The 26,965-nt window shown below is 35.6% G+C and overlaps 3 protein-coding genes and 1 pseudogene across 4 annotated transcripts; all 4 read right to left on the reverse strand.

The window, feature by feature from the left end:
• Window positions 1–825: 825 nt before the first annotated feature.
• Window positions 826–3,713, reverse strand: LOC114726544 (ankyrin repeat-containing protein NPR4-like). 2 transcript variants are annotated; one of them, XM_028913156.1, is made up of 5 exons: window positions 3,501–3,713; window positions 2,924–3,050; window positions 2,722–2,823; window positions 2,192–2,628; window positions 826–1,713 (listed from the first exon to the last, which is right to left on the reverse strand). In XM_028913156.1, exons 1-5 carry the CDS (start codon window positions 3,576–3,578, stop codon window positions 1,108–1,110), a joined length of 1,350 nt encoding a protein of 449 aa, XP_028768989.1. In that variant the 5' UTR covers window positions 3,579–3,713; the 3' UTR covers window positions 826–1,107. The 2 variants fall into 2 exon arrangements, with proteins under 2 accessions (XP_028768989.1, XP_028768985.1); XM_028913152.1 differs by having other exon boundaries at window positions 2,192–2,823.
• Window positions 3,714–5,920: 2,207 nt separating this feature from the next.
• LOC114726535 (beta-1,2-xylosyltransferase) lies at window positions 5,921–8,923 on the reverse strand. Its single transcript, XM_028913142.1, has 3 exons — window positions 8,022–8,923; window positions 7,204–7,353; window positions 5,921–6,966 (listed from the first exon to the last, which is right to left on the reverse strand). The coding sequence occupies exons 1-3, from the start codon at window positions 8,652–8,654 to the stop codon at window positions 6,244–6,246; spliced, it is 1,506 nt and encodes a 501-aa protein (XP_028768975.1). The 5' UTR covers window positions 8,655–8,923; the 3' UTR covers window positions 5,921–6,243.
• A 3,572-nt stretch (window positions 8,924–12,495) lies between these two features.
• On the reverse strand, window positions 12,496–16,347 carry LOC114726221 (pirin-like protein). Its single transcript, XM_028912803.1, has 6 exons — window positions 16,136–16,347; window positions 15,712–15,761; window positions 15,558–15,596; window positions 15,423–15,451; window positions 14,069–14,235; window positions 12,496–13,206 (listed from the first exon to the last, which is right to left on the reverse strand). Exons 1-6 carry the CDS (start codon window positions 16,249–16,251, stop codon window positions 12,696–12,698), a joined length of 912 nt encoding a protein of 303 aa, XP_028768636.1. The 5' UTR covers window positions 16,252–16,347; the 3' UTR covers window positions 12,496–12,695.
• Window positions 16,348–20,378: 4,031 nt separating this feature from the next.
• On the reverse strand, window positions 20,379–26,143 carry LOC114726239 (glycerophosphodiester phosphodiesterase GDPDL4-like; annotated as a pseudogene).
• Window positions 26,144–26,965: the final 822 nt, after the last annotated feature.

Genomic DNA, 26,965 nt, shown 5'->3' on the forward strand with positions numbered 1-26,965 from the left:
AGCAGTGCATGCGATTCGCCCCTTGAAACTCTGCATCGACGAATGGTGCTACTTAACGACGCCGCATGGGTTATTAAAATATCCTGGCCGTTAATTGAACGTGTTAATATTTCAATATACAACTTCGGATCCTAAATATAATAATTAGTTAACTAATTTAAATAAATTAAAAAAATAAGTTAAATTAGTTATTTATAACAAATATATACTGTCTTTTTTAAAATATCATTGCTAATTAATTATATTGATTAGAACTACTATTATTAAAAAGATTGCCTTAAAAAAATACATAAATATGATAGAAAAAATAAATTAAAATCTTATATATAAAACTAAAATAAAAATCAAACGAGATTTTATACTAAAAATCGGAGGTAATAAATCATTATAATTGAGCGCGTGGTAATAAATCATTATAATTGAGCGTGTTAATACAACGAAGATGCTAGTGAAGATAAGTGGCCACCTTTTAAACATCATTTTTTTGGGGTCGTCCATAGGGAAAAAACTAGATTCACGGCTCCAAACAGACTCTAAATGTTTTTTTTATAAATATCCCATATATAATTTGAAGTTAGCACATGCAAATAGAAAATTATTGAGCTTGTTGGTATACAAGAAAACAAGATATATTAAGTTAGATTAAGCTTAGACTTTCAAGTCTATTTGGGGATACCTTTAAATTATCACATCACATATAAAAAAAAATTAGCAGTCAAGAAAGGAATTTTTCAATTTTCGTCTTAGTCCTTGCCCCTTTATAGTAGAAATGGACAACATATCTTTTCTTAAGATGTTAGATCACAAGAAGAAGACTCTCCCAAATGGCGAAGGATTGGTTTCTATATACGATACTGATATTTCTTTACATTCTTAACTAAAGCTCCTATTGCTCAGAAATGAAATTGGGAAGCAAGGCCATGACTGTACTTGCATTCTCCAGCTGTTAGAACTTGGAACACGTTTGCGACCTCTGAAACTTCCTGGACCAGCACCAACTTTGGTGACCATTGTGAGTGATGCATTAGGGCATATTGCACTAGGGTTTAACTCAGGCATTTAATCTCCCATATTCTCCCTTGATCTATATTGCATTAGGGAATGAACCTACCAAAGATCTCGAGGCTGACAAATTGCACGTCCGTAAGTTGATACAATCATTCTTACAAATAAAGGAACTTGGAGCATTGCAAATAGAGCAAGTGGGAGAGAAGCCAGAAGAGTAATTGGAATTGGCACCCATTTGAGTCTTTCCCTAAGTGCCAAAGAAAGAGCTGCCCCAAACGCTATCAGTATAGTTGCTATAGAAACGAATAGAGAGGCCAGAGACAGAATTATTTTCCGAGGCAGTGTCTTGAGGAAATCTTCTTCAGCATAGTACGCAGTTAAGATTGATAAGAACATAAAAATAGAAGCTACAGAGGAAAATAAAGCTAAAGCATTTGAGACAGCAAACACCATGAATGCTTTATCCCTCAAGAAAATTGGGATTCCTTTAGTCTGGTCATTGCCTCCAGGAACAGTGACAGCGGCAGCAAAAGCAACTGTGGCAATAAGAGCTGCCACTAACATACTGGAGTTTGATGTATCCTTCATCCACTTCTCTCCTTGTTCATGCAAACCCTTATGCTCATCCTTGAATAACTGCCAAGCTGTCTTCCCCTCTTGGTTTTTAACTTGCTTATGAAGAGGATGGTCCAATTTCTCCACTTCCTACAAGGGCAATGCAGTATAAGAAGATATATCTATTATCTTCTTTGCCATGTAACAATGCAATTATTATTTGGCGATTTGGGTTTGTAGTTGGGAAATTAAAGAACCTAGGATCATATTATGAATTTGAAGCCAACAAAAACCTTTTATGCTTAGGGTTTTCTTAACCGATATAGTTGGGCAATTAAAGAACTTAGGATCACATTATGAATTTGAAGCAAAAAAAAAAAAAAACCTTTTATGCTTTGGGTTTTCTTAGCCACTATCCCCATTCCTTATCTTTAAATATGTGTCTATTCAATTGTAGTTGTTATACTTTACTTATTGATTCATTGATTTGATCCTTGAAGTTTGGAGATTTTGTTCTTTCATTCCACCCCCCTTCTTGTTCAGCATGAAAGGGACTATCTCATTGTTGCTATCTGTGAGAAATTAAACTGTGAGCCTGTAAGGAGGTGACTAATAAGATTAGACATACCTTGAACCATTGTAACTCTTTTTGCATCTGAAATGCCGCGCCGGAAACTGATGCTAGCTGAGGAGAAGAAGTCAACCTTGCTGCAAGATGTGATGTGGTGTTTTGTGATTCATCTACCACCAAAACTAGCAGCCTACCAATTGGCATCTTACACAAAAGGCTAAAGACCTTTTCTTGCCGATTCTTAATGGCAACTTGCATTATGTATCCTTCATTTGGCATTTTAGTCCAAATCAAATCAGGAAAGAATTTGAAACATATCCTTAAAATTTCAACTATCCCAGATGATATGGTGTTGTACAAAATGTCTGCACTGACGAAAGACTGCCAGAAAATGAAGTTGTTCATGATAAAGGCTTGTGAACAAACATGCTCTACTAATCTCTCAGCAGATTTATGTCTCAACTTTGTGTCTCTTACTAGCTTTATGCTTGGAACTGCAGGTGCAAATTTAGTTACATAGAAAGTGAGGCTAAGAATGGATCTTGAGGATCTTTGAAAATGTACTTCCACTACAATGAAAAACATACCCAGCTTCTCAATGGTTTTCCAGACGAAACCTTTGCTAGGTGCGTCATGAAGATCCTTCAAATCTCCTCTCGGCTGTAAATGATCAAGTTCCTCTGGAACAACTAGTGTGATAGTAGAAGAAGAATATTACATTTCATAAAACGCAAGAACCAAAATGAAGCTTGGAAAGAGAAAAAGAATTATGCCGAAATGAATACTTACAGTGGTAAATGAACCTTCCCAAAATCCCAAGCTTACTTCCACTTTGGAAGTCTGATGGCATTTTGGACAACACATTGAATATAACACTCCCATTTGAGTCTGCCATAGTGGCCAAGCTGGGATAGCGCTGGAGAAGAAACAAAGTGATATCTGCGCATTAGAGAGGAGCATAATTATTGAAAAGAAGGAAAAGAGAGTATGAAACTATAAGAGTTGAATAGTTTGGTAAGCTTGGGGTCAAAACCGAAACAATGGATAAGTGTTCTTTCATGGTCCATGAAAATTATGTTAGTGGTTGTATGATATAAACTAACGTCCTGCAAGTCCAGTAGCTTCTCATCTAATTAGTTTTTGACAACATGAATCCAACCCTATTGACCATCACTAAAAGGCAATTGTTGTCTCAGTCAATGTTTTTTTCCCCTTGTCATTGGTGACTTAAATGCTATCATTGTTGGTAGGCTAACATGAGATGACACGTTATGACGCGCCACTGTCTCCACCACACTATTCATATCAACCAGAAATTCTAAAAACATAAATAGCCACAAATTATCCAGAAAAGCGTTTCAATTACCATGAAATCCTCCAGCAGTAAGCAAAGCAACAAGACGACTAGCAGAAGGACCGGTGAATGGACTCGCAGGTCTCTCATCTGTAGTAACCAAAGCTAGGTACCATACCAACTCTTTACTTGTAGAAGAGATAATTGCATAGACAAGAGGAGAGAATCCTTCAAGATCAGCTATTTGTGTCAGAAGAGGACTCCTGGTCACCAATGCCTTAGCAGCTGTTGTATTTCCACCCAATGCAACATAGTGCAGGGCAGTACATCCCATTAAGTCTAACTCAGTGAGCGCTTCTACCGGCATTTGCTGCACCAACTTCTCCACAATTTTCCACTGCCCTGCTACAGCTGCCACATGTAGTGCTGTCCTGGCAATGGTGGTGATCTTTGCTGTCACTGCACTAGGGTCACGCTCGAAGAATGCCCTCGCAGATTCCCAATCACCTTTGAGTATTGCTAGGTGCAAGGGGTGGTAGTAATTGTTGTTAAATCTCCTAGCTTTTGGCAATAGCAGGAGAAAAATGTGAATGAATCATATTGAAGCAAGAAAATTCAAGACTAAAAAAATTATTCAAATAGTCATGTCAAGCACTACATGCTCAAAATCTAAAATGCAAGTCATGAATATTGTAGTAGAAGTACTGTCAAGGGTGCAAATGAAGAACAACTGAACGGACTGTTAGCATAAGCAAATTTGCAGGTAGTAGTGGAATTGTCACTTTTTCAAGTAAGTAAGGACCCTAGTGAAACCTTCAACTAAGGAGTAAGCAAAGTTCAAATATAAAGAAGATCCTCAAATAAAGTAAAATATTGCTGTCAGGTAGTACTCTACCGGTCTCACCCTTTTCACCATGGACTCTGAACAAAGGGCAAGGACAAAAAAAACAAAAAAAAAGTAAGAAGAAAGAAAGAAAGAAAGATCTTTTGATCATACTCCCCCAACCTTTTTGACCAACCGATATCTCTAAAATAAGAGCCACTTAACTTAGATTTATTCAACGTAATAATGAGTTCAAAAGTGACTACTTTGAAACATCCATAAGCTTCAAAAATACAGCCGAGTGTGTGAGACTCACAATACGCCACATCAGACACAACACTAATTTATACTTAGGAGACTGCATCGCGTTATGTCATTGTGTTTGTGTGTGGGATTTCAGGCTCTCAAAACCTTGTTTGGGACCCTAGGGATGTATATGAAGGGGACTTTCACATACCGAACTCAGTAATAGCATCCTTGACCTCGTCCGAAGAAACCAAACGCGATTCTGGAAATGCCATATTCTGGTGATTTCAGAGGCTGCTATTGGCTTTGCAGGCTTCAGGGCGGAGACAATGGCTTAAGGGGGGTGAAGGCGAAAGGGTTATTACGATAAATAAAGTACATTTAAAAAGGAAAGATGCCTCCTTGGCAACTACGCAAGGTTGATGCTCTCTCTTACAACCTTTTGTCAAAATGCTAATGCTGAGTCTGCAAATCAGAATGTTTCGTACACAAGTCTACATGGCCAAGCAAAATAAGAAAACTAGAGAACAGAGATAGCATCGTATTCTCTCCTCTTTTGTACTTTTGGTTGTTTTTTTCTTTCTTTTTCAGAAAACATTCTTCGATGACTTACACGTGTGAGCCAAAATGATCCCTCGTTCTTCTCAATTCTCATTCTCCTTCCCTCCTATGCATTGTTTATGGTAATTTTTCAATAAACATATATTTGTTCTGTTAGATATTCTAAATTTCTAATGCTTTTCTTACAGTATTTTAAGGACATTTGCTATTATATGTTCTGTCGGTCTCGGACAAATTAGTGAATTACCTTTTATACAATATCGAATTGGGATTTAATTTTGACTATCATAATCGATGCCTTTAAATTATTGTCAAACACCAATTAGAAATTAATTTTTATTTTTAATACAATAGGAATAATTATTTCATCCTGATTTTTGAAGAACAAACGTATAGCATGTCTTTAAACTTTATTAACAGAAAAATAGAGTTGAGTTTTTTCTTCTTCAAAATGTCATATTTTTAATGCAGTATTTCACAAACAAACTAAATATCTTTTACGCATTGCAGTACACTGATTGTGTGATTTACTAGAATTTTTATGTTATTAATAATTAGTAATAATTAAGATAACTTACTATTGATTCCACAACAACGTTTGAAACAACGCGAGCTTTAATTTTAATGAAATTGGCTCACAACAAAGTTTCAACCGAGCTGCACATATTGTTCATATATCAATTTAATTGCATTAATATGACTTGAATTTTTTTTGAGTAGAAAGGAATTTTATTAAAAACAATAATTACACTGGAAGTTCAGAAAAAGAACATAACAAAAAGCACAATATATGACTTGAATTTTAATTCTTTCGTCCAACTCATCTTTAACCACTTTAATTTGCAACACAGTTTTCTACCCATTCAAAACGAAACTGTCCTCTGGGACAAAAATCATATGCAATACTTCTTTTCATCAGTATTAGATACTCCAATTAGCACTCTGGGAAAAAAAGGAGCAATAAATAATAATCTATCGTAATATACAGCCAAGAATCAATATACAAATGATGATGCCGCAGGATAGCATGCCCCTTAGCGGCTGCTTTTGTCAACCATTATCAGTCAGACTCAATTCTGGTATATTCCCAAGTACACATAGTAGGTATAGCTCTACCACAAGCAAAACTGATACCATCCGCTGAGTTAAGAGATCAAAAGTTCTGGTCCAAAACAACCCAAACCCTTAACATCCAAGGCTTCTCATTATCCTGCTCAGCTCACTGATAACATCCTGCGGATTTGCATATGAACCGGAAAGATTTATAGCATGATACTCCAATCCTTTCCATCGGGAGATCAACTGAAAATGTGGACGCCTGAACTGGCTGCTAATTATCTCAAGAATCACAGTTTTAGGCAATGCGGATACGATGTGAGTAAGACCAGCACCATGAGCACCAATGATTACTGATGCATCTTGAATTGCTTGGACCTGTTCTTTCATAGGCATATGCGCAAACAATCCATTCACAAGGTTGATTTTGCATCCTTGGTAGCCAGATGCCCAGATCTTCAGAGAGTTAAATACCTCTGCTTCATTAGTAAGCCTTGATTCGACTTTGCCACCATGGCGAGGATGAGCTAAATAATCTTCCCGGCGAACGAAAAGGACATTGTGACCAGAGGTTGGTTTCCTTACATGGTGTTGGTTTAAGGGTAACTCAAAAGCTGCTCTGATCATCTCTCCAAACTCCGATAGACGTGCAGTTTTGAGATTATCGGGGTTTTGCCATAGATGAGGTGCAGATGCTCCATCACAATTTATATCTTCGGTTAGACCTTTAAATAGCGCGTTTTCATATCCCAGAGGTGAGAGAACAGCATGGCGAAAACAAACTGACCCACTGCGGTTTTTGGCATATCCGATACTTGAGAATAATGCTTTCCATGTCTCTTCGAGGGGCGTCTGAAATGTTTAATAGGAGGAAGAAAGTAGTCAATCCAAAGCTTTTAACCAACTGTGAGGAAGATGAAAAGGAAGATAATCAATCCTTTCACAGTAGGAGAAAACTAGTGAATAAATTGAAGATGCAAGAAGTAGATTTCCATAACGGAGAGTGGACAATAATACACAAATCTCAAGCAACCAATGGCATAGGAATTATGAATTGGAAAAATAATGACCAAATCTGATCATGCATACCATGCAGTGGCCATCTACAAAGACCAGACGAGGTCGATTTGGCAAGCCAGTGACCCTAGAAGAAACATATGCATTGTACCAGTCTGTAACAGTGTGAAAAAGATTTGCGTACTCAAAGCGTGTCACAAGAAGTGTTGGCTCCTCAATCCACTGCATCATACATTCATGTTAGAATCAGGCAAGCAGAAGTCACAAAACAAAGGGATAAAGCTCAACAAGACAGAAATTAACACAAATAGCATCATCTTCAACTTCCTGAGTCACAGAAGCTATTGACCAAGTATGACTTATCATTCCATTATATCGTCATTGATCAGGTCCTAACCCAAAAAAAAAAAAAAAAAGGCTTTCCCTCTGCTTTCAAAGGGCAATTAACATACAGAAGTCAGACTCCTAGATAAAAAATACAGATTTCTATGTTTCCCGTTACTACATGATAGGTATACAAAAGGCTTAAATAAGTTTTAGGACTGGTTGATAGTGAGAGGTATACAAAAGGCTTAAATAAGTTTTAGGACTGGTTGATAGTACTATTAGAAGTCATGATTTGATCCGTTTACTGTAAACTAAATCAATGCTGTGTTCCAACGAATCGAAATAAAAAATTGCAATCAAATCTTTTCGCCTTAGATTCATTTCTGTGATAAAAAGCCATGATGGCACCGAATTATATCGATACCATTTGGGGCATGTGAGATGACAGTAATGCAATCACATAGTATTCAGGTGATGTCCATTCCCAATGGATTAAATCAAGTTTCGAATTTGTGATCACCAAAGTTAGAACCAAAAAGTGAAAACCAACAAATCCCTATAACCTCATCGCAAGCGAAGCCCTTCTCACCCACTACCCTGATCGAACTGATCAAATCGCGCATCGTATGCCTCTGAATCTCACCCCGAGGCACATAATCATCCAACAACTCTCGGCTCACGAGCTGCTTCTCCTCACTAAGCCCCTCCCCTCCGTGAATCTCAAACGCACCATTCTGAAACATAGGAAGTTCATCCTCCTCTTTCCTCCCCAATACCTCCTTCAAGTTCTCGCCTCCCATTGACATCTGGATCTTCTCCGGCAACATTCGAAGCTTCCCTCCCTCGCATATCGAGCTCCTCAATGTATCGCTGTGCCAACACCGAAACCATCCGCCGCCACCGGAACTGTTGGAGGAAAGGAGATCGACGCGATGAGTGAAGCCGTTACCAAAATAGGCTTCGCAGGAGCGGAAATCTACAGAATTGGTGGAGGCTTGGGTCCAGGGGAGGTAAGAGGGGAGGATAGGCCAAGGTTTCAAGTATTGTGATTGCGTTCGAAGGTTACGGAGTGAAGGTCGGGGAAGAGGAGGCTTGGTGGGGGAGTAGTAGGAAGTGAAGTAGAGGAACAGGGAGAAAGAATTGAGGGCGAAGAGGAGGACAATGATCTTCAGAAGAATATCGTTTCTTCTGTTCATGGCTTCTCTCTCTCTATCTATCTCTCTCTCCTCCCTCAGCTTTCTGATAGGGGCGGCGACGAACACCGCAACTGCGCTAGTCGTCGCGAGAAAGAAAGGAGGTAGGAATGGTGAAGGCGCGTCCGGTTTTTTCCCTCAGTCTGGTACAGCAAATCGTTTGTTGCCACGTGTAGCGATGCAAATTTAGCTTGTTCTTTTGTTCTGCCTTGGTCCAATGGCATCTATTGTTGGACTTGGAGTCAATATAACTCTGGTTTGGGGCTGGATTAGCACTGTGATTATTGCGCTTACCGCGGCATTAAGCCAAGGGCGTTTATTAAGAGGAGAAATTAACCACGCGGTATAGATTTAGATTTATTGAATTACATTTTATCTCGCTCATCTCGTCTTATTTATAAAACACTGCTTTATACGGATAAAAAAAATCTTAAACTACATTAATTATTTATTAAAATATAACAAATTTTTTAATTTTATTGCTATTTAATATGTATATCTTTTAAAAAAAATAACTATCTACACTATAATAAATAAAAAACAAAATAGTATATCCACGCTGAAAATTTAATGAAACGACTTATAAATAGGATTAAGAAAAACCTTCTCTCTACCTTATAGGTAGGGCCAGAGGAGTAACTTTTTGATATTTTTTTGGATAAATTGATAATTTTTTGGGAAAATTGCAAATAAAAACCTCCCAATATATAAAATAACGATTAGAGACCCTGGATTTGGAAAATAGTTTCAGAGGACCCAATCTCAAATTGCAAATATGAAATGATGGTGGAATGTCCCAAAATACCCTTATGTTTTTTTCTCTTTCTTCCTCTCCAGAGCTTCTTCCCTTTCGTTCTTCTTTTCCTCTCTCTCTTCATTCTTCTCTTTTTTAGTAGGAAGGAATCATTCCCATCTTCTGTATCAGATGCCTCCATATATTGTAGTTTGAGATGAAAATGTATCATCTTTTGATTCACTCTTACTTGAATCCATACCCAAAGAGGGGGATTCAAATATTGTCTTCTTTGTTATGTTCTTTCCCCTGATTCATTGATTGGTTTGTAAGTAGCGAATGAAGCTAAACACGGAGGGTTCCCTTTTAATATTCTTTGATTTGTTCTTTGAGTTTATGTTCTCTTTATTCATAAATTATTGGCAATGTGAGAGTTCAATGATAAGTTTTATTTTGTTGAGAAGTTTTTGGAGTGTGGTCAAACTAAACTTTTATATTCCTTCTATTTTTTGTTTTTAAGAAAATATATAAACAATTGAAATCAAAGGCAACGCAAAAAGGGTAACGTAGTGGACTAGAAAGCATGAGCTGTGCACTTTTTATCTTGTATGAAAACCTTATCGGAACTTGTCATTGGCCTTACTTAACTTGTAATTGGTCTAACTGAACTTATCATGAATCCTATATCAAAAGTACTTGCTGTCAAAGAAATTTGCAAATTCTCATTTCAACAGAGAAATTTGCAAATTCTCATTTCAACAGAGAAATTTAAAGTGGTATGACAACCTTATCGAAACTTGTCATTGGCTTTAATTAACTTATCATTGGCCTGACTGAACTTGTCATGAATCCTATATCAGAAGTGTTTGCTCTCAAAGAAATCCGCAAATTCTCATTTTAACAGAGAAATTTAAAATTGTATGCAAATCTTATCGGAACTTGTCATTGGCCTTACTGAACTTGTCATTTACTGCTTATCAAAAGTGTTTACTATCAAAGAAATATACAAATTCTCATTTCAACAGAGAAATTTAAAATGGTATGAAAATCTTATCAGAACTTATCATTGGCCTGACTGAACTTATCATTTACTGCTTATCAGAAGTGGCTATTGTCATAAATCTGCATAGTTTAATTTCAACAAAGAAATTTTAAATGGCATGAAATCTTATCAGAACTTGTCATTAGCCTTACTGAACTTGTCATTTACTGCTTATCAGAAGTGGCTGCTGTCAAAAATTTGCCAAGTTTAATTTCACTAGAGAAATTTTAAATTGTATGAAAATCTCATCGAAACTTGTTATTGGTTTTACTGAACTTGTCATTGGCTTTACTGAACTTGTCATTAGCCTTAATAAACTTGTCATTTACTACTTATCTCTGTCAAATTTTTCTGTCAAAATGACTGAATTTTCACATGGATTTATGAAGTAACAAATTTGCTATGGCAAATGACAAGTTCACTAAGGCCAATAACAAGTTCCAATAAGATTTTCATGCAATTTAAAATTTCTCTGTTGAAATTAAACTTTGCAGATTTCTAACAGTAGCCACTTTTGATAAGCAATAAATGACAAATTCAGTAAGGCCAATGACAAGTTTCAATAAGATTTGCATACAATTTAAAATTTCTTTGTTGAAATTAAACTTTGCATATTTCTGACAGCAGCCACTTTTGATAAGCAGTAAATGGCAAGTTTAGTAAGGCCAATGACAAGTTCCGATAAAATTTGTATACAATTTTAAATTTTTCTGTTGAAATGAGAATTTGCAGATTTCTTTGACAGCAAACACTTCTGATATAGGATTTATGACAAGTTTAATTAGACTAATGACAAATTAAGTAAAGCCAATAACAAGTTCTGATAAGGTTGTCATACAATTTTAAATTTTTCTATTGAAATGAGAATTTGTAGATTTTTTGACAGCAAGTACTTCTGATATAGGATTCATGACGAGTTTAGTTAGGCTAATTACAAGTTAAGTAAGGCCAATGATAAGTTTCGATGAGGTTTTCATATAAGATAAAAAATGCACAGCTCATGCTTTCTAGTCCACTACGTTACCTTTTTTGCATTGCCCTTGATTTCAATTGTTTATATATTTTCTTGAAAACAAAAAATAGAAGAATATAAAAGTTTAGTTTGACCACACTCCAAAAACTTCCCAACAAAATAAAGCTTATCATTGAACTTGCACATTGCCAATCATTTACGAATAAAGAGAACATAAACTCAAAGAACAAACTAAAGAATATTAAAAGAGAACCCTCTGTGTTTAGCTTCATTCTCTACTTACAAACCAATCAATAAATCAGGGGAAGAACAGAACAAAGAAGACAATATTCGAATCCCCCTCTTTAGGCATGGGGTCAAGGAAGAGTGAATCAAAAGATGATACGTTTTCATCTCAAGCTACAATATATGAAGAGCATCCGATGCAGAAGATGAGAATAATTCCTTCCTACTAGGAAAGAGAAGAACGAAGAGAGAGAGAAAAAGAAGAATGAAAGGGAAGAAGATCTAGAGAGGGAAAAAGAGAAAAAATAGAAGGGCATTTTGAACATTCCACCATTATTTCATATTTGCAATTTGAGATCGGGTCCTTTGAAGCTATTTTCCAAATTCAAGATTCCTAATCGCTATTTTATATATTGAATGGTCTTTATTTGTAATTTTTTCCAATTTTTTTGTCATAACTTACACATCTATCTCATATCTACTAAGAATTCAAACTTTTAAACTCATATTTAAAATAATCTTAAAATAAATGTTTAGTCTTAGTTGGAGACAAATTAATCATTCCTATTTTACTAATAAGTATTCATTTCCTTTGAAAGTACGAACAATTCTAATTAACATGAGAATGACAAAATATAAAATCAATAGAGCTATACTACTAGATGAATCGTGATGTTATTTAATTAAGTTTTCAATGAATTAAATTTATATGCATATATAAAAGTTTATAGTGGATTTTATGTACTGAATGTCGGTGCTGATAAATGTAATGTGAAAATAAAAACTTAAAGAAAAAAGAATTTTACTTGATCTGCCTTTAATAAAAAGATCCATATTAGCCTTCAAAGTTCAAAACATTTTAGCCACATTATTTTGACCTGTAAAAATAGTATACTTGTATTGATAACAGGGGTCAACAAGTCAAATTTGTTGACAGGTAATTTTTAAACCAAGGAAGCAGGCCCTAAGCTTTCTGCAATTTCCAGTGAAAGAGGTCACACCACTTATTTCCATATCATTTTTTTCTCTATAAATAAACTAATTTCCAAATGAAACCAACAAAAAACAACACTATAAATCAAGACCAATTGCAGCTTCAGATCTCCATTGTCTAGCTTTCTCAAACCCATTAACACAGTTCTCAAAATCACTCACAGTTTGATCAATCTCCTCTTGAGTGTTCATCACAAACGGTCCAAACTGGACCAGAGGCTCACCCAACGGTTCACCCCCAACCAGAATGAACCGAACCACCTTACTGCTGGACTTATTCCAAGCCTCCAAGCCATCCCCAGAAGAACCAAGAAGAAGAATGTGATGGGCGGTCACAGGCTGAGATTTAGGGCTACCAAACACGCCCTCTCCTTCCAACACATAAACAAAGGCATTCCAAGACTCTGGTATGGGTTGTTGCAGGTGGGATCCTGGTTTGACAGTGAAGTCCAAGTACATTGTTGGAGTCCATGTTTGGATAGGAGACTTTATTCCTAAGGCTTCCCCTGCTATTACTCTCACTTTGATTCCATCTTTTGAAGTTTCTGCTATGTCCCTACTTAGCATTTCTTGGTACCTTGGCTCAATCCTGTGAGATAGAGATATGATGTTAGAACACAATGATTGATTGGTTAAACCAAAGCTTAGCTTGTAAATTAAGAAACTTTTTGGTACAGATCTGACGTGACAATCAAGGTTTATAATGGGTTCTTAACTATATATCAGTTACCTCCAAGACAGAAGTTCTTTAAAGTTAATAAACAGATTTGACTTAGGAGATAACATTGTACCGTAAGTAATTAACAGAAACACCTGGCCAAGAGAAAAAGTTAGCAGGAAAAAAACAAAACTCAAGCCTAGTGTCTGTGACCTATTGTTTTACCCAGAAATAATCTTTGAAAACCAGAAAAGTTCAGAAACTAGCAGCGCCAACATGTTGCAGATCTTGTTATTGAAGTTTCCATCATCACCAATCACCATAGAATATGGGTTTATGGTGGTGGCCATTTCAGATGGTTATGCACACTTGACATCACTGGGTGCTCTATTCAAGAGCACTTTGTATATGAAATGGTCCATGATGTGGAATGATGAGATAAAGCCTTTTGTGACACCGATCTTGACCTATTGCAAAGGGTATAAAAGATGCATTTGACTTTTTCTTTGTACAAAAAGAAAAGAATTTCCTTTTTGATTCATCCCCAGTATGCAATATCCAAAGTAACCCTCTAAAGTACTAATTAACAAACACTGATGATGTCTAGTGACGTAACATATATGTCATGAGCCAAAATTACGATTTTAATATTTCAATATTTTTTTTAATAATAGAGCACGCCAACCATATGCTGATTGATGCATAAACTTACTGTTAACCTCATCAGAAAAAAAATATTTTAATATTTTAAAACCGTATTAATAGTTAAAGTTTGACAGTGGTGTGAACGTACATTTTATGTTTGGAAGAGAGGTTGATCCAAAGCTGTAGGCCCTTTTGGGTGCCTTGAGCTGCAGGCATCTCTGAGTGGACTATCCCTCTCCCTGCAGTCATCCACTGCAAATCACCGGCTTCTATAGTTCCCTTGTGTCCTTCAAAATCTTCATGAGTCACAGCTCCCTGATTACCAAACATTTACGCCACGGATTATGTAAGTATTTATGTACAAGAATTCCATCCCCAAAAATCAATTTTGTCTTCTATTTAACTTGTCAACCCAACATGCATTAAACAAAAAATCCATTATTTACATATCTATATTCTTGGATTGGGTGAATATTCTCTCTCGACAGAACTCAACAAGAGATCAAAGTCAAACCAAACGATGGCACTTAAGTTGATATGGTTAAGTGAAAAAAAATTACGCTGTGACAGTTAACTATAACTTTTAGCATAATGATAATTGCTCGGGGCAACAATCAGTATCAAAGCTCTAGTCATGAATTTAATTATCTAGGAAAAAACTTTGCTCCAAGCATGACTTGGGAAAAAGGGCTAGCATGTTATCTTGATAAGACTCAAAGAGGGATCAAAATCAGATAAAATTATCATTCTTGAACTGATATGGTTGTATAAAAGGAGTTGTGTCCAAACTAAATCCCAACTGAACATGTATGTATTTATGTATGCATGCATGCATGTAGTATGGTGTCACAAACAAAAACGTGTATGTGACGCATGCAGGACGCAGACAACATCGTAACACAAAAGGCAAGCTGGAGTTTGTTATTCTGGACAAGAAACAAGACAGCAAAAAGTGGGGTCATCTTGGTTTTCTTTTCTTGCTTATGGAATCAGTTATCGTTGGCAATTACTAGGTCAACTTTAGATGGTTGCAGTGTTGCAGTTTGGTAGCACTAATTAAATAGGCTCCTTTGGTGGCCAGGTATATAAAGTAATGGCTTATATGTGGCCGCGCCAGCACACAGATTGGCCACCAACAGACCAGATATTTATTAGTAGGTAATTAAATTAAAACTTCAACATCTAATGAACTAATTTAATAGCTCATATATCATTGGTTGAGTTTTCAAAATTAAAAGTAAACAACATTCCGATCTTCCCCCCCCCTCCTGCTCCGAAACATCATTTTGTAACAAAGCTTGGGATGATGCTGTACAGCTAGACCTGTAGGACTGAAAGTCAAAAATTTGATCTTTTATCTTTCTTTTTTTTGGGGGGGGGGGGTGTTAACCTTTTTGCCATTCTGTTTTTGAAATCCCAGAAAAAGCAACGATTATATTAACTTAATTTTCATAGGAAGCTGGAGTAAATTTATGAAATGAAACGAGAAGTTTGGTCTATACCTGTAACATGTATGTAACAGTCTCAAATCCTGGGTAGAGAAGAAAACACGGAGACGAAGTAAAGGAAATCAGGATCTCAGAGAAGAAGATTTGTAAGAACAAATGTATAAAACAGAGGAGGGACGATTTGCAAACCTCTATGTGGATGATCGGGAAAGCCAGCGGGGGCAGTGACTGCAGAATTAAAAAATTTGTGTTCTTAGAAGAAAATTCACGTCATAATAACTATAAACAGATTGCTTCTTTTTTTTCCCCCTGAGAAAGCAGAGCATAATACAGAGATACCCACCTGAGAATTCATCCAGTACAAGGAAGGGATCAAAGTACTTCAGCTCAAACCTGAAAAAATAAACCCAGAAACGCTATCAATGTGGGGGGCAAAAAATCTCAAAGTTCCTTAATATTCTGTTGTTTCCATCCCAAGAAAGGAAGAAAAGATGCAGGACAAAAGTTAACTGGTCCTTGCCTCAGGGTTTCCATTGAAATAAAAGCACAACATAAAGAGAAACTTCACTGAAAACATTGAATTATAGATGCTTAACAGTAAATTTATACACAAGAATAAAACAACAGAAGCTCAAACATGAAGAAACCCAGAAAACCCATTAGTCAAGGAAGTGAAGAGGGAATAAAGAAGAAGAAAGAAGAATCAAGTAGCGCAAGAAAAATGTCCAGCAAGCTCTTCAAGCTTCATGAGTATAGCGCAAGTATGCTTACCGTCCAAGCTTCTTCTAACAATGGCCCCGACACCTTCAGCAGGTCTGGCCAAGAACTTCCTGACCACAGGACGTGGTTCTGCAACCGAACTGCAAATTTCTCTTTGTGGCATTTTGTAAAACAGTTGGGAAACAAACTCAAATTGTGAGGAGCTAAAGGAGGACAATGGAATATGTATTTATAGAAGTGACAATGGAAGATTGTGACATTGAAAGAGGAGAGAGATAGAGAGAGATTTAAAGAAGAGAGAAGTTTGGCGGCCAAATAAGACATCCGAATAAATACGGAAATTGGAAGAAAGGAAGTTGGCTTGCTTGAGATTATGGGATTCGATTGAATCGAAAGACTTTGCGCTGATCCTTGTATCAACGTCAGCATAACGTCCTCATGATGCTGGTTCCAGGCAATCACAATCTCAGCCGTTGCATGATTGCCACGTGTCAGTTCGGGATTAGTTCAGAGGCAAAACTACAAGCCCCATAATTAATAATTTTAACAATAAACTTAAAATTGATAATTTAAATTGATTAATTGTATAAGTTCTTAAATAACTAAAATTGCTTATAACTACAAAATCATTTTCAAACTCAGAATAGACTTTGTACCTGGCTGGAGTGGATGTGGCTCACATAATTTGTGGGCTCCAGGAGCGTTTAATATAATTATTGATTATTGTTATTAAAATTACAGAAGCTAAATCAAATGTGATATTTTATTTATTTTAATTATTATAAAAAATTGAAAACAGCAATATCAATGAAAATTCATTTCCAAAATTTATTTTATTAGTCATGAAATATAAATTAGAATAGTTTGCGGAATAATCATAAGTTTTAGAAGTTAATTTCTGTTGACATATAACTTGTTATTTTTTTTAATAATTATTTCAATAAAAAATTAAAAGTTGGATGCCACAATTATCATAGAATATATATTTTTGTAGAGTCCAAATTGAAAAGTTGATGTTGGCCAATAATTCTCAATCTTTGCATAATTCAAAAAATGGTTGAAGTGATAATGAAGCAATTAATTTTAACTGTTTTCACTTTTCAGTACCTAGCTATCATTGAAATTAATAACATCGTTCTCAATATTAAGTGATGATGATATAACAAGTCCTTCAAATTTGCATAATAATTTCATTATTGTCATCATGATGATCACACAGTTTCTTTATAGGTGAGTCACATCTCTCATATCATCATCAAATTGAATGCTCCCTCGCGTGAAAAATTCCAAATAGTTGAATTTTGATTCCGGGAGGAATAATGATGCGTATATGCTAATTAACCACGAATTTCCATCCTAGCCACAATTGAGGAGCACTCTTAGGTCAGCCGATATTTTCTTTAAATTGAGCTATTACCTTTTCTTGTATGCCATGTGTTTATATGTATATGTGTGTATGTGCGCGCTTAAAAGCATACATGATCGAGACACTGTTAGATATTACATGTAATACTTTTTTTTAATGAAATTCGATCTTTGGTTTGCTATGTCATGATAGACAAGTTTTTTTTTTCAAACTCAATCCCTATTAGTAATTAATTTGAATTAAGATGCATCTGGTACTCTGAAATATCTTCTCGAGTACATCCAGTACTATAAAATATTTTATAATATATCTAGCATCTTTAAATATTTTATGAGGTGTATTCAGTACTGTGAAATATTTTTTTGAAGTGTGTGCTGCACATAAAATATTTTTTGGTGTATCCAACACCAAGACAACAAAAAATTTTAAGGTGTTGGACACACCTTAACCCAATTATGTTTAAATAAATGTTAAACTAATTTATGATCATCATCTCACACCATTTTGTTCCCTTGAATTATCTTTTCATTTAATTTTAATATTAACACTTTAAATTTGGTAGGACTTGTACTACAAGGAAGAAGGGCAAAAGTGATTTATTCTAAACTAGTATTTGCAGGATGCAAGTTGGAATAAAAAAGTGTTTATGTATATAAATATATAAGGACCATTTTAGCATGCAGAATGAAATAAAGAATGAGTGACTGTATCTGGGGATGGAGGGAGTGAGATCATGAAGGCAAAAGCATGACGCAAGGGAAAAAAGCAGGTCAAATTGAAAAGAGGGTGATATATATATATATATATATATATCTATCTATCTATATGTGTGTGCGCGTATAAATGGAAAAGCATGGCTGGTCGGGGGAAAAAAAAAAAAGAAAGGAAAAGCATGGAATGAGTAAATGCTTTGCTTTGCTTTCCTTGCATGGCATTTCCCACTTTTGATTATCATGACTTTTTTTTTTTGGGACTCCCCTTTTCCTTTTCAATGTTTTTGTCAAGAAAAACGAATGAAGAATTAATAGTACTATGCAATTCCTCGTGGTGTTACCATGTTTGAATTGAAAAACTTTTTATGTTTGAATCTATTGTGGGAACATGAAATTTGACTCTTATTTCAGCATAATTTCAAGTAGAGTTCAAGTGAATAGTGGACTATAAAAAAAATTTGAATCCAATCCTATTATAGCATGAGAACTAGATGTGATTAAACCAATTGACTTACCGGTTACAGACTAGCCCATTACAGATATGAAACCATACAGGCTTATTTTAAAAGAATCGCCTTCTATCAGGCTCACATTTGGCCAACCCACCCTTCTAAGAGGTGGGGTGGGTTAGCTCCCCAATCTTCATTTTCTTTTTTTTTTAAAAAAATTTTTTTTACACTTATATTTATTTTTTTAATTAAATTATTAATTTTTATAGACCAAAATTTTTCTTATTCTTATATTTTTATATAATTATATAATTAAATTAATCTCAAAAGTTGAAATATAAACATATAATTCATTGTTAATAGTTATTTTATTAGTATAAAAATGATAAAATAAAAAAAAATGAAAAATCAAATTTAGAATCAGTTTCTAACAAAATACAAAGTTATATGTAAATTAAGTAAAAATTATAAAACTTTTTCTTATTAAAATTAAAATAAAAATTGTAAAACAATTAAAAAAAGAGGTTGGCGGGCTAGCCCATGGTAAGCTACGGGTTGGCAGTGCAGGCTAAAAGAACCATATCAAAACAATTTCTATTTTTTTAATCCAGCCCACCACCTTATAATGGGTTGGTGAATTAAGCTGGTGAGAACCAAACCTGATTTAAGATTTAGTAGCGTCAAATTTCTTTTTATGCAATTCTCTTCTAATTTTACTCTTCATTAACTAGCAATTTTGGTTGGAGCTATGACATCTAAATATAATATATATATATATATATTTATATAGGCAACGATATCATTTTGTATAACCTGGTATATATAAATTTCTTATGGTAACAACTCAAAGTTCAAAAGGTTTTCATGTGCTTCAATTATCATATCTAGGGACAAAGTTATGAAGAGAAATGAAGAAATTGTCAAGATGTTGATTGATGCAATATGCAGAAGATTTTTTCCCCCCATTTTTCTAGTGAGCATTTTGAGCTGTGTTTGTGTTAAGCACCTCACATCATGCTTAGATACACCACATTGATTTATAATTGTTTGCCTTTTTCTCTAACTATTCCGTATTTTAATCAATCCAATAAGATCATGATTATGCTACTCAAGACCTGACACTCATGAGAGAGAGAAGACAGATGTAATGGGCACATCTGAGACAGTTAATGATGGGAGAGTTAATGATAATGGCTGAAGTCAATTAATTATGTTGGGCATGTGGCCACCAAAATCATGCCCAATTCTTAGGTTTCTCAAATCCACTAAGGTAGTAGATATTGTGTTCAAATGAAAAGATAACATAGATATTTGCTTTAGGCATGATTGTTTAAAATTGGCATGCATGGTGTGTGTGTGTGTGATTAAACATATTTAGGCATGAATTTCTGATTGGCTCAATTTACCTTTTTTTTGTTATTTTAGAAAACAAATATTGTTCCGAGAAAATATAAAGTCTTGTGATGATATCAGAGAACAGAGATTGAGCAAAAAGTTGTTGCCAGATTTTCAAATCAACTGCGAAAAGCTTTCATCGAATTTCAAAAACCATTTAATCACCTATGATTTATCATAGTACTTTTGCTTTCTAACTGCACACAGCTAATATGCATCTGGAAAAAAAAATTCATGTGGGAACAGGAGCAAGAAAAATTATCACTACATTTTTACAAATCTGAACCCAACTTGTTCATCTCATGATACATGCGCACACAGATAGTCGTAATAAATACTCATATATAATAATAAAAGGTCCAAAAAGGTTCATCAAACAGCAGTAGCCTAACATGTAACTTAGGATTGTGTTCACATAATTAACCCACGTAGAGACACTGGGAAATGGGAAGGAGAAATTGACCTACCTAAGTTATAACGACAGAGACATGGGAACATAGAGGCCTAAGTTATGCATAAGAAACCTTTTTGGGAGGAATACTGCACTTAAAGCGGAAGAGGAGCGACAAAGAAGGCTAGACCGTAAAAAAGGATGCAGATATTGACCTTAGATTGTGCATTTCCTTGGGGTGAAACACCTGGGCTAGCTTTGTTGGGTGTGGAGGAATTGATTACCTTTGAAACTGGAGGCAAAGCTGGTTCTGACACTTCAGATTCTGTGAGAACTGGTAACGGAGCCTCAGCTGGCGGCAAGTCATCATCGGTGATAAGTTCGAAAAGAGCACCGGGACGAGCAGCAGCCATGTAAGGAGGTGTTTTGTCACCCAAATTTAAACATCTGTTCCCTGTAGTGAGATTAGGGGACATCAGGAATCAGAGGTGGAAAACTTTATAATACAGCTCAGTTTGCTATAGATCAACCGATCCAGTCAAACACAAATGAGTAATGATGCTTAGATTCTTAAAACATATATCTTCTCAAAATTTGATTCTACAAATTTTGACGTTCTGATCACACAATCCAATATATTTTATTTCGTCTTCAAGCCCATAAATACTACATTGTAGCTGAAAAGTGAAAAACAGAAGCATTTTGCAATATAATCAAGTTCATGAAATCAAAGCTAAGTTTTTAACACCGTGTCAGCTCTGAGGCAACTTATACCATTTTTATTAACTTGAAGTTGACGGCATTAACATGAGTACTTTGTTATAGGCTGAAGACATTTAAAGGATTAATACGATGTGTATACTTTGAGGATCAAATTGTCATCTCAATCAAAACAAAACGAAAATTAATCGTCCGTTTTTAGTTTTATTATGTCTACGGCTACCCTGAGGCAAAATTACTACGACTAAGAGCATGGTAGAGAACTGGTGGTGGTACAGAGTGCCTGAAGTTTTAAAGAAGAATATTAACCAAACAAGGCGAAATTTTCGCCTGCAAATCAGGAACTATAAACAAAGAGCTGTATACTATCCGCGACTTTCATGTGAATTTCTTTCAGCAAAAAAAGAAAAAAAAAATACAGTAGTCGTGCGCTTACTTCTGTATCTATTAGCTGTCTTGGGGAAGTCTGTGATGACACCATCAATATCTGCTCCACGAACAAATGAGTTGATCTCAACAGTTGCATCTGAGAAGAAATCCCATGCTTGAGAAGTAAACTCATTGCTGAAGCTTTCTACATAAACAGAGAGGTTGAAGGGTTTTAGCTTTGACACGATCCTCGTAGAGCCAATCAGGAATTGTGAATTGAGAGGAAATACAGATGTCTTCTGGACAACCACAGAATCGGCAACGTTCTTTATATCCTCAACAGCTGAATCAACAGCATTACCAACGTCTTCGTCAATTTTGTACATAAGCTCATATTTTGTTTTCTCTTTAAATTTCTTTAGCACAGAGCTATTAGTGGACTGAATCATAACCTTATGGCCCCCTGACTTTTCATAACCTGATTTGCTCAAGGTATCAATGACTGCATCAGTCACGCTTAATCCTTGCTTCTCTGCAAGATAGGCGGCATTCTGGCAACAGTAGAACACATGATTGTGAGAATAAATTGAACATCAACGAAAACAATTATTCAACATCTCTTGTTTTAGAATATTCAGAACATGTAATCATTATTCACCATGATAATAATATGTAGCCATTTGTGTACTCACACAAAAACAAAAAAATGGGATAAGTTACGGAAGGACTTTACAATGAACGTAGTGTATAAAAGTTTGTCATATTCACCTTAATCTTAAAGAAGAGTAAGCCTAATGCATGTAAGCTGGAAGTCCCTTGGGCATAACTGATAATTCAAGATTTGGTCATATGCTTAGACTCCGTAGTCTAGACATCAAAACAAGGGCTTCTAGCAGAATAAGACCAATTTGGGAAATTTCAAATTTCACAATCAGCATTTAGCAAAGGTTCCTATTAGGAGGATGGTTTTCATCAAGGATATTCATAAATAATAATTGCATGCATTGATGGTAAAAATAATAATAATCGTGCGTGTACATTCATATCATCATTTCATATACAACTCATGAAATGAACTTTGAGCAAGAACTCACCTCAATAATAATCATGATACCAGATAGAGACGTCTGATTCTTTGTAATGGACAAGAAATCTGATAATGTTACAAGATTCCCAGCATTCTTGTTATTTGGATTCCGCAACATTCCGTATTTTACATAGGGATTCAATATTGAGGCTGCAGGGAAACAGTAGATAGGAAAACACAGATGTCATGCTTGATTAGAATAATTTTTAGTTTTTCTTTTCCTTTATTAAACATCAAGGTCAAAACTCCAAAAATTTTGCGAATAAAGGGGAAAAAAATGAATGCGTTCAAATGAATGCGTTTATAATCAGAAGGATTAATTCAGTAGCATTTAAGACTTTGGGATGACCTTAATCAGGAATGCAAGTGGTGTGAAGTAGCAATCTCACTTTTCTCGTGTTATGCACTATTTGATTTGTTCTATCGAGTGTGCGTTTATATTTATATTTATATTATATCACGCTACTTGACCTTCGGATTACTTGAATGCAAATGTTTAACTCCTTAACAGGTCTTGTGGCACGAAGGAGATGTGTTTAAAATAGGCTAAACCACATGCCTGACTTTTGTCCCTTATAAATAACACGAGGCCGAGCCAAACGCCCAACATACGGCCAAATTTAAGAAGATGATGGGCGAAGGATCGCGTACGTTAACACGAGCCAATCAAGTAAGGCGGATTATAATTTATACTAGAACGAATTAGAGGAATATGCCGCTGCCAGACTTGATATGACTTACATTTCAGGGTTTTTATATTATTCCATGACAAGTTGAATGCAAATATGCCGCTGCCAGACTTGATCTCTGGGATAGTTGTCGTCATATTTCTGAAATTCGATTGAGCGGCTGTTGTACTTTACATAAGATCGATAGAGCTCAAGCAAAATGGTATTCCATCCTTTGACATTTGAACAGGACAGTCAAGAACATCCGCACCATCCGTTATGGCCATTTTATATGCCAAGTCCGTACACGCAGGATAGTCTCCGCTTGCTCCATATTTAGAGATGACCAAGGTGTTAACTGAAACATGAAAAAAAGTGTGAGAAATAGATCAATAATATGAAAAAAGCTATTCTCCATGGGATTTATAAAATAAAAGAATCTGAGAAATATTAATGAATAAGAGATGAATATAGATCCACGATTTTAACGAAGCAGTGATACATATATACCTCTTTCTGTGGCATTTTCGCCTAGGTCAGCAAAGCAATCTGCAGAATAAGAAAATACTTCAATAACTCCAGGAAATACTAATTCAGATACTTAAGAATGAAACGAAAGAGAAAGAGTATGAATGCAAATACATCTAAGGCTACAACAGTTAAGGTTGGGGAACACGATGAGCGTAGGCCATATCCAGAGGACATAAAAATACTAGCAGTATTGAATATTGATGCGTGCTGATGGAATAAAAGACATCACATACCAATGGCTTCAGATGTGGTTATAGGGAAGTCAGACAGCATGCCATCGACAGAAAAGTCACCGTTATCGATGAATTGGAGGTATTCAGCAAGAGGATCATAACTGTAATTGAAGCTTAGTGGAACGTCGCTCACAAAATCTGAAGCAAAGACTTCCAATCCCTCTTTTTGAGCATCTAAGACCAAAGAGTTATGTGACTTCAGATAATTTCTTGCATCTACTGGCCATATGTACTCTTTGGGAACAATAATACCAGAAGCAAATGACTTTATAAACGTAATATTTTTCAAGAGTGAACCATAAGTCTGATTGGTTGACGGTTCTGTGTCTTCCTGTCTCAGAAACCTGAAAACCAGTTTTGTTGTTCTGCGGTTGAATTGTGTTGCTATACTTCTCAGGAACTTAACCTCCGTTGATGAGATATAAGTGATAACTACTCTTCTAGAAACAGAGAGTATGAAGCTTCTCATGCTCAATTTGTGTTGTGTGAAGAATGCATCATGCTGCGAAACATAAGAAAAGAATGGGTTGGCTTCCGAAGAAACTAGGATACCGAATTATTGAAGTGAAATATGTCTCCTTTTCACCTGAATATTCAACCACAAGGCTGGTGGGCTGACTTGTTTAACCATGTCTTCAACAGTAAGAATTGGAAACCCATTGCCATCAAACCTTGGAGTACGAGACAGGACTCCTTGAACAACTGTTAAGAAACAAGAAATTGTCAGAAAATACAGAAGTATCGAACAGTTCATAATCAAGCCTAGACAACAAGAAGTTCACTCGTCATAGGAGCCTAATCACTAGTTTAAAAAAAAAACAAAACAAAACAAACCTGATATCTTAAGGTTTAGTGTCAACACCCCCCCCCCACAAAAAAATCAATAAGGAAGGTACAGTAAATGTCACTGATGATTGAGGGTCAAATTAATGCCTGATGGCTAAATGGTCTAAAAGCCACTAGATCTTCTAAACTAGATACATTAAAAAATACATGCATTTGATACTGGCATCAAGTAACAATTAAAGTAGTAGGAAAGAAATAAGTGAACTTACGCACGACTTTGGACAGATCCTTCAGAGGGTAATCCACCGAAAAATACCCACGGGTTGGTATACCATTGACTGCATAATTTGTAGCTTTATTTGGGAAAACCTGAGCAATGTTTGTAGCATTGTCCAGCTTGATGTCTGGAAGGCAAATCCCAGCTCCATCTTTTGTTAATTGGACATCACACCACAGAACGACATTTCGTTTACTGGTTGCCAATGCAAACTTATAGGCAACCACGCTAGAATCAGGAAATAGACCTGAAAAACCCCCACGTGCTATGACTACTGGTGGACTTCCTGCATAACAAGAGAATGAGTAAGTTTCACTAAAAAGGAAGAAGGGCCACAGTAAAGAGAACATCAGGTCCTGCAAGACAAGCATTCGTGAAACTCTGTTCTTAAAGGCAATTTAAAATATCAACGGACCTAGATCTTAGTATATCCGGAATAGAATTCAGTTGCTAATCGACCTTTATCCCCACTGGTCATTATTTGAGCAATAATTTTTATGTTCAACCCAAGAAGCATCGGATGCTTTCTAATTACGGAATAATTTGCTCGCAGTCGCAGCAAATATTAGAAATAGGAAACTTCGTTTAATTAATAGCGGAGAAATCAAACCCAACAGTACTTAAGCAGAAGCTCAGATTCATCAATTTCCCTGGAGTTTAGACACACATGCAAGAAATGCACAAATTTCTGTTTAGTAGCAGATTCTGGTGAATTTTTCCACCAGACACATTGATGAAACCAACCTCTCAAAGAACCAAGAACAAAAGGCCACAATGGAGTGAGTTCAATTTATACTCTCATTTTCTAATCAGTGGATATCGATGGAATAGTAAAGACAAACATCCGAGTGTTCATCGTAATTTTCGTACATCTTCTCGGTGGCATTGCCGACACTTCCTCTTCATCGTAAACGAGGGGAAAAAAACGAAGAGAAAATCGAAGTAAAACGAGAAACATACCGCTGAGTGTCTTCCAAGTGGTTCTGTTTGATCGTCGAGCAGAGACTAAAGGCACCGAGTGAAGCAGCAGCAGAATGAACAGACGAGAGATTGCGCGCAAGCTCCACATTCCGACGAAATTTGAAGCGCGTGACGAACTTTCAGCTTCTTCCTGTAAGACACTCCGGCGGGTTTCTCCGGGAAATGCGTCAGAGAGGCACTGTGAAGTGTGAACTGAAATGTGGAGGAGTGAAGCTGAAGCTTGTTGGCACGATACTTTCACTCCATGCTAGCCTTCCGCCACCCTTTCACGCGTTTATAATTTTTTATTTTTTCCGGTATAATAACTCTTTTTGGTTTTTGCTATAATAATTTGCTGAAGAAAAATAAAAATGGGATAAGATACAGGAGGAAATTCAAATCCCCTTATCTAGCCAAATATATATAATGCTAATGGCTAAATTATATAAAATTTCACTGAATTTAGAATCATATACAAATACATTTTTCAATCTTTAAAACCTAGAAAAATACTTGTTTTAAGTTCCTTATATCTAATATGTCAAATTTCCCACTCACATATAATCATGTTTTTTATTCTTAAAATATTATCAAAAACTATACACCCACATGAAAAGATTAGGCAATACTGTAATATTCTAAACTTTATTTTAGGATTTAGAAAAAAAATTAAAATATATATATAAATAAAATAATAATAAAAATTTAAAAATTATATTAATTGAGTCAACTTTCCACATGTGGAAAGTTGAACACTAAAGGTTGAAGATTGAAAATTGAGAGGTGGAAAGTTGGAGTAGGGTGGAAAATGGAGGTAGGATTGAAAGAAGACTGAAGAATTTTGGGGCTGACGTATTTAATGATAGAAAAAAAATGAAAAATATAGTTGGGAAGATGGAGATAAAATAAAAGAGATCGCCGGCAGATGAGAA

The sequence above is a fragment of the Neltuma alba genome, unplaced genomic scaffold (genome assembly GCF_004799145.2).
Source record: "Neltuma alba isolate B1F8T4 unplaced genomic scaffold, ASM479914v2 tig00002420_pilon, whole genome shotgun sequence".
In the NCBI taxonomy this organism is placed as follows: domain Eukaryota; kingdom Viridiplantae; phylum Streptophyta; class Magnoliopsida; order Fabales; family Fabaceae; genus Neltuma; species Neltuma alba.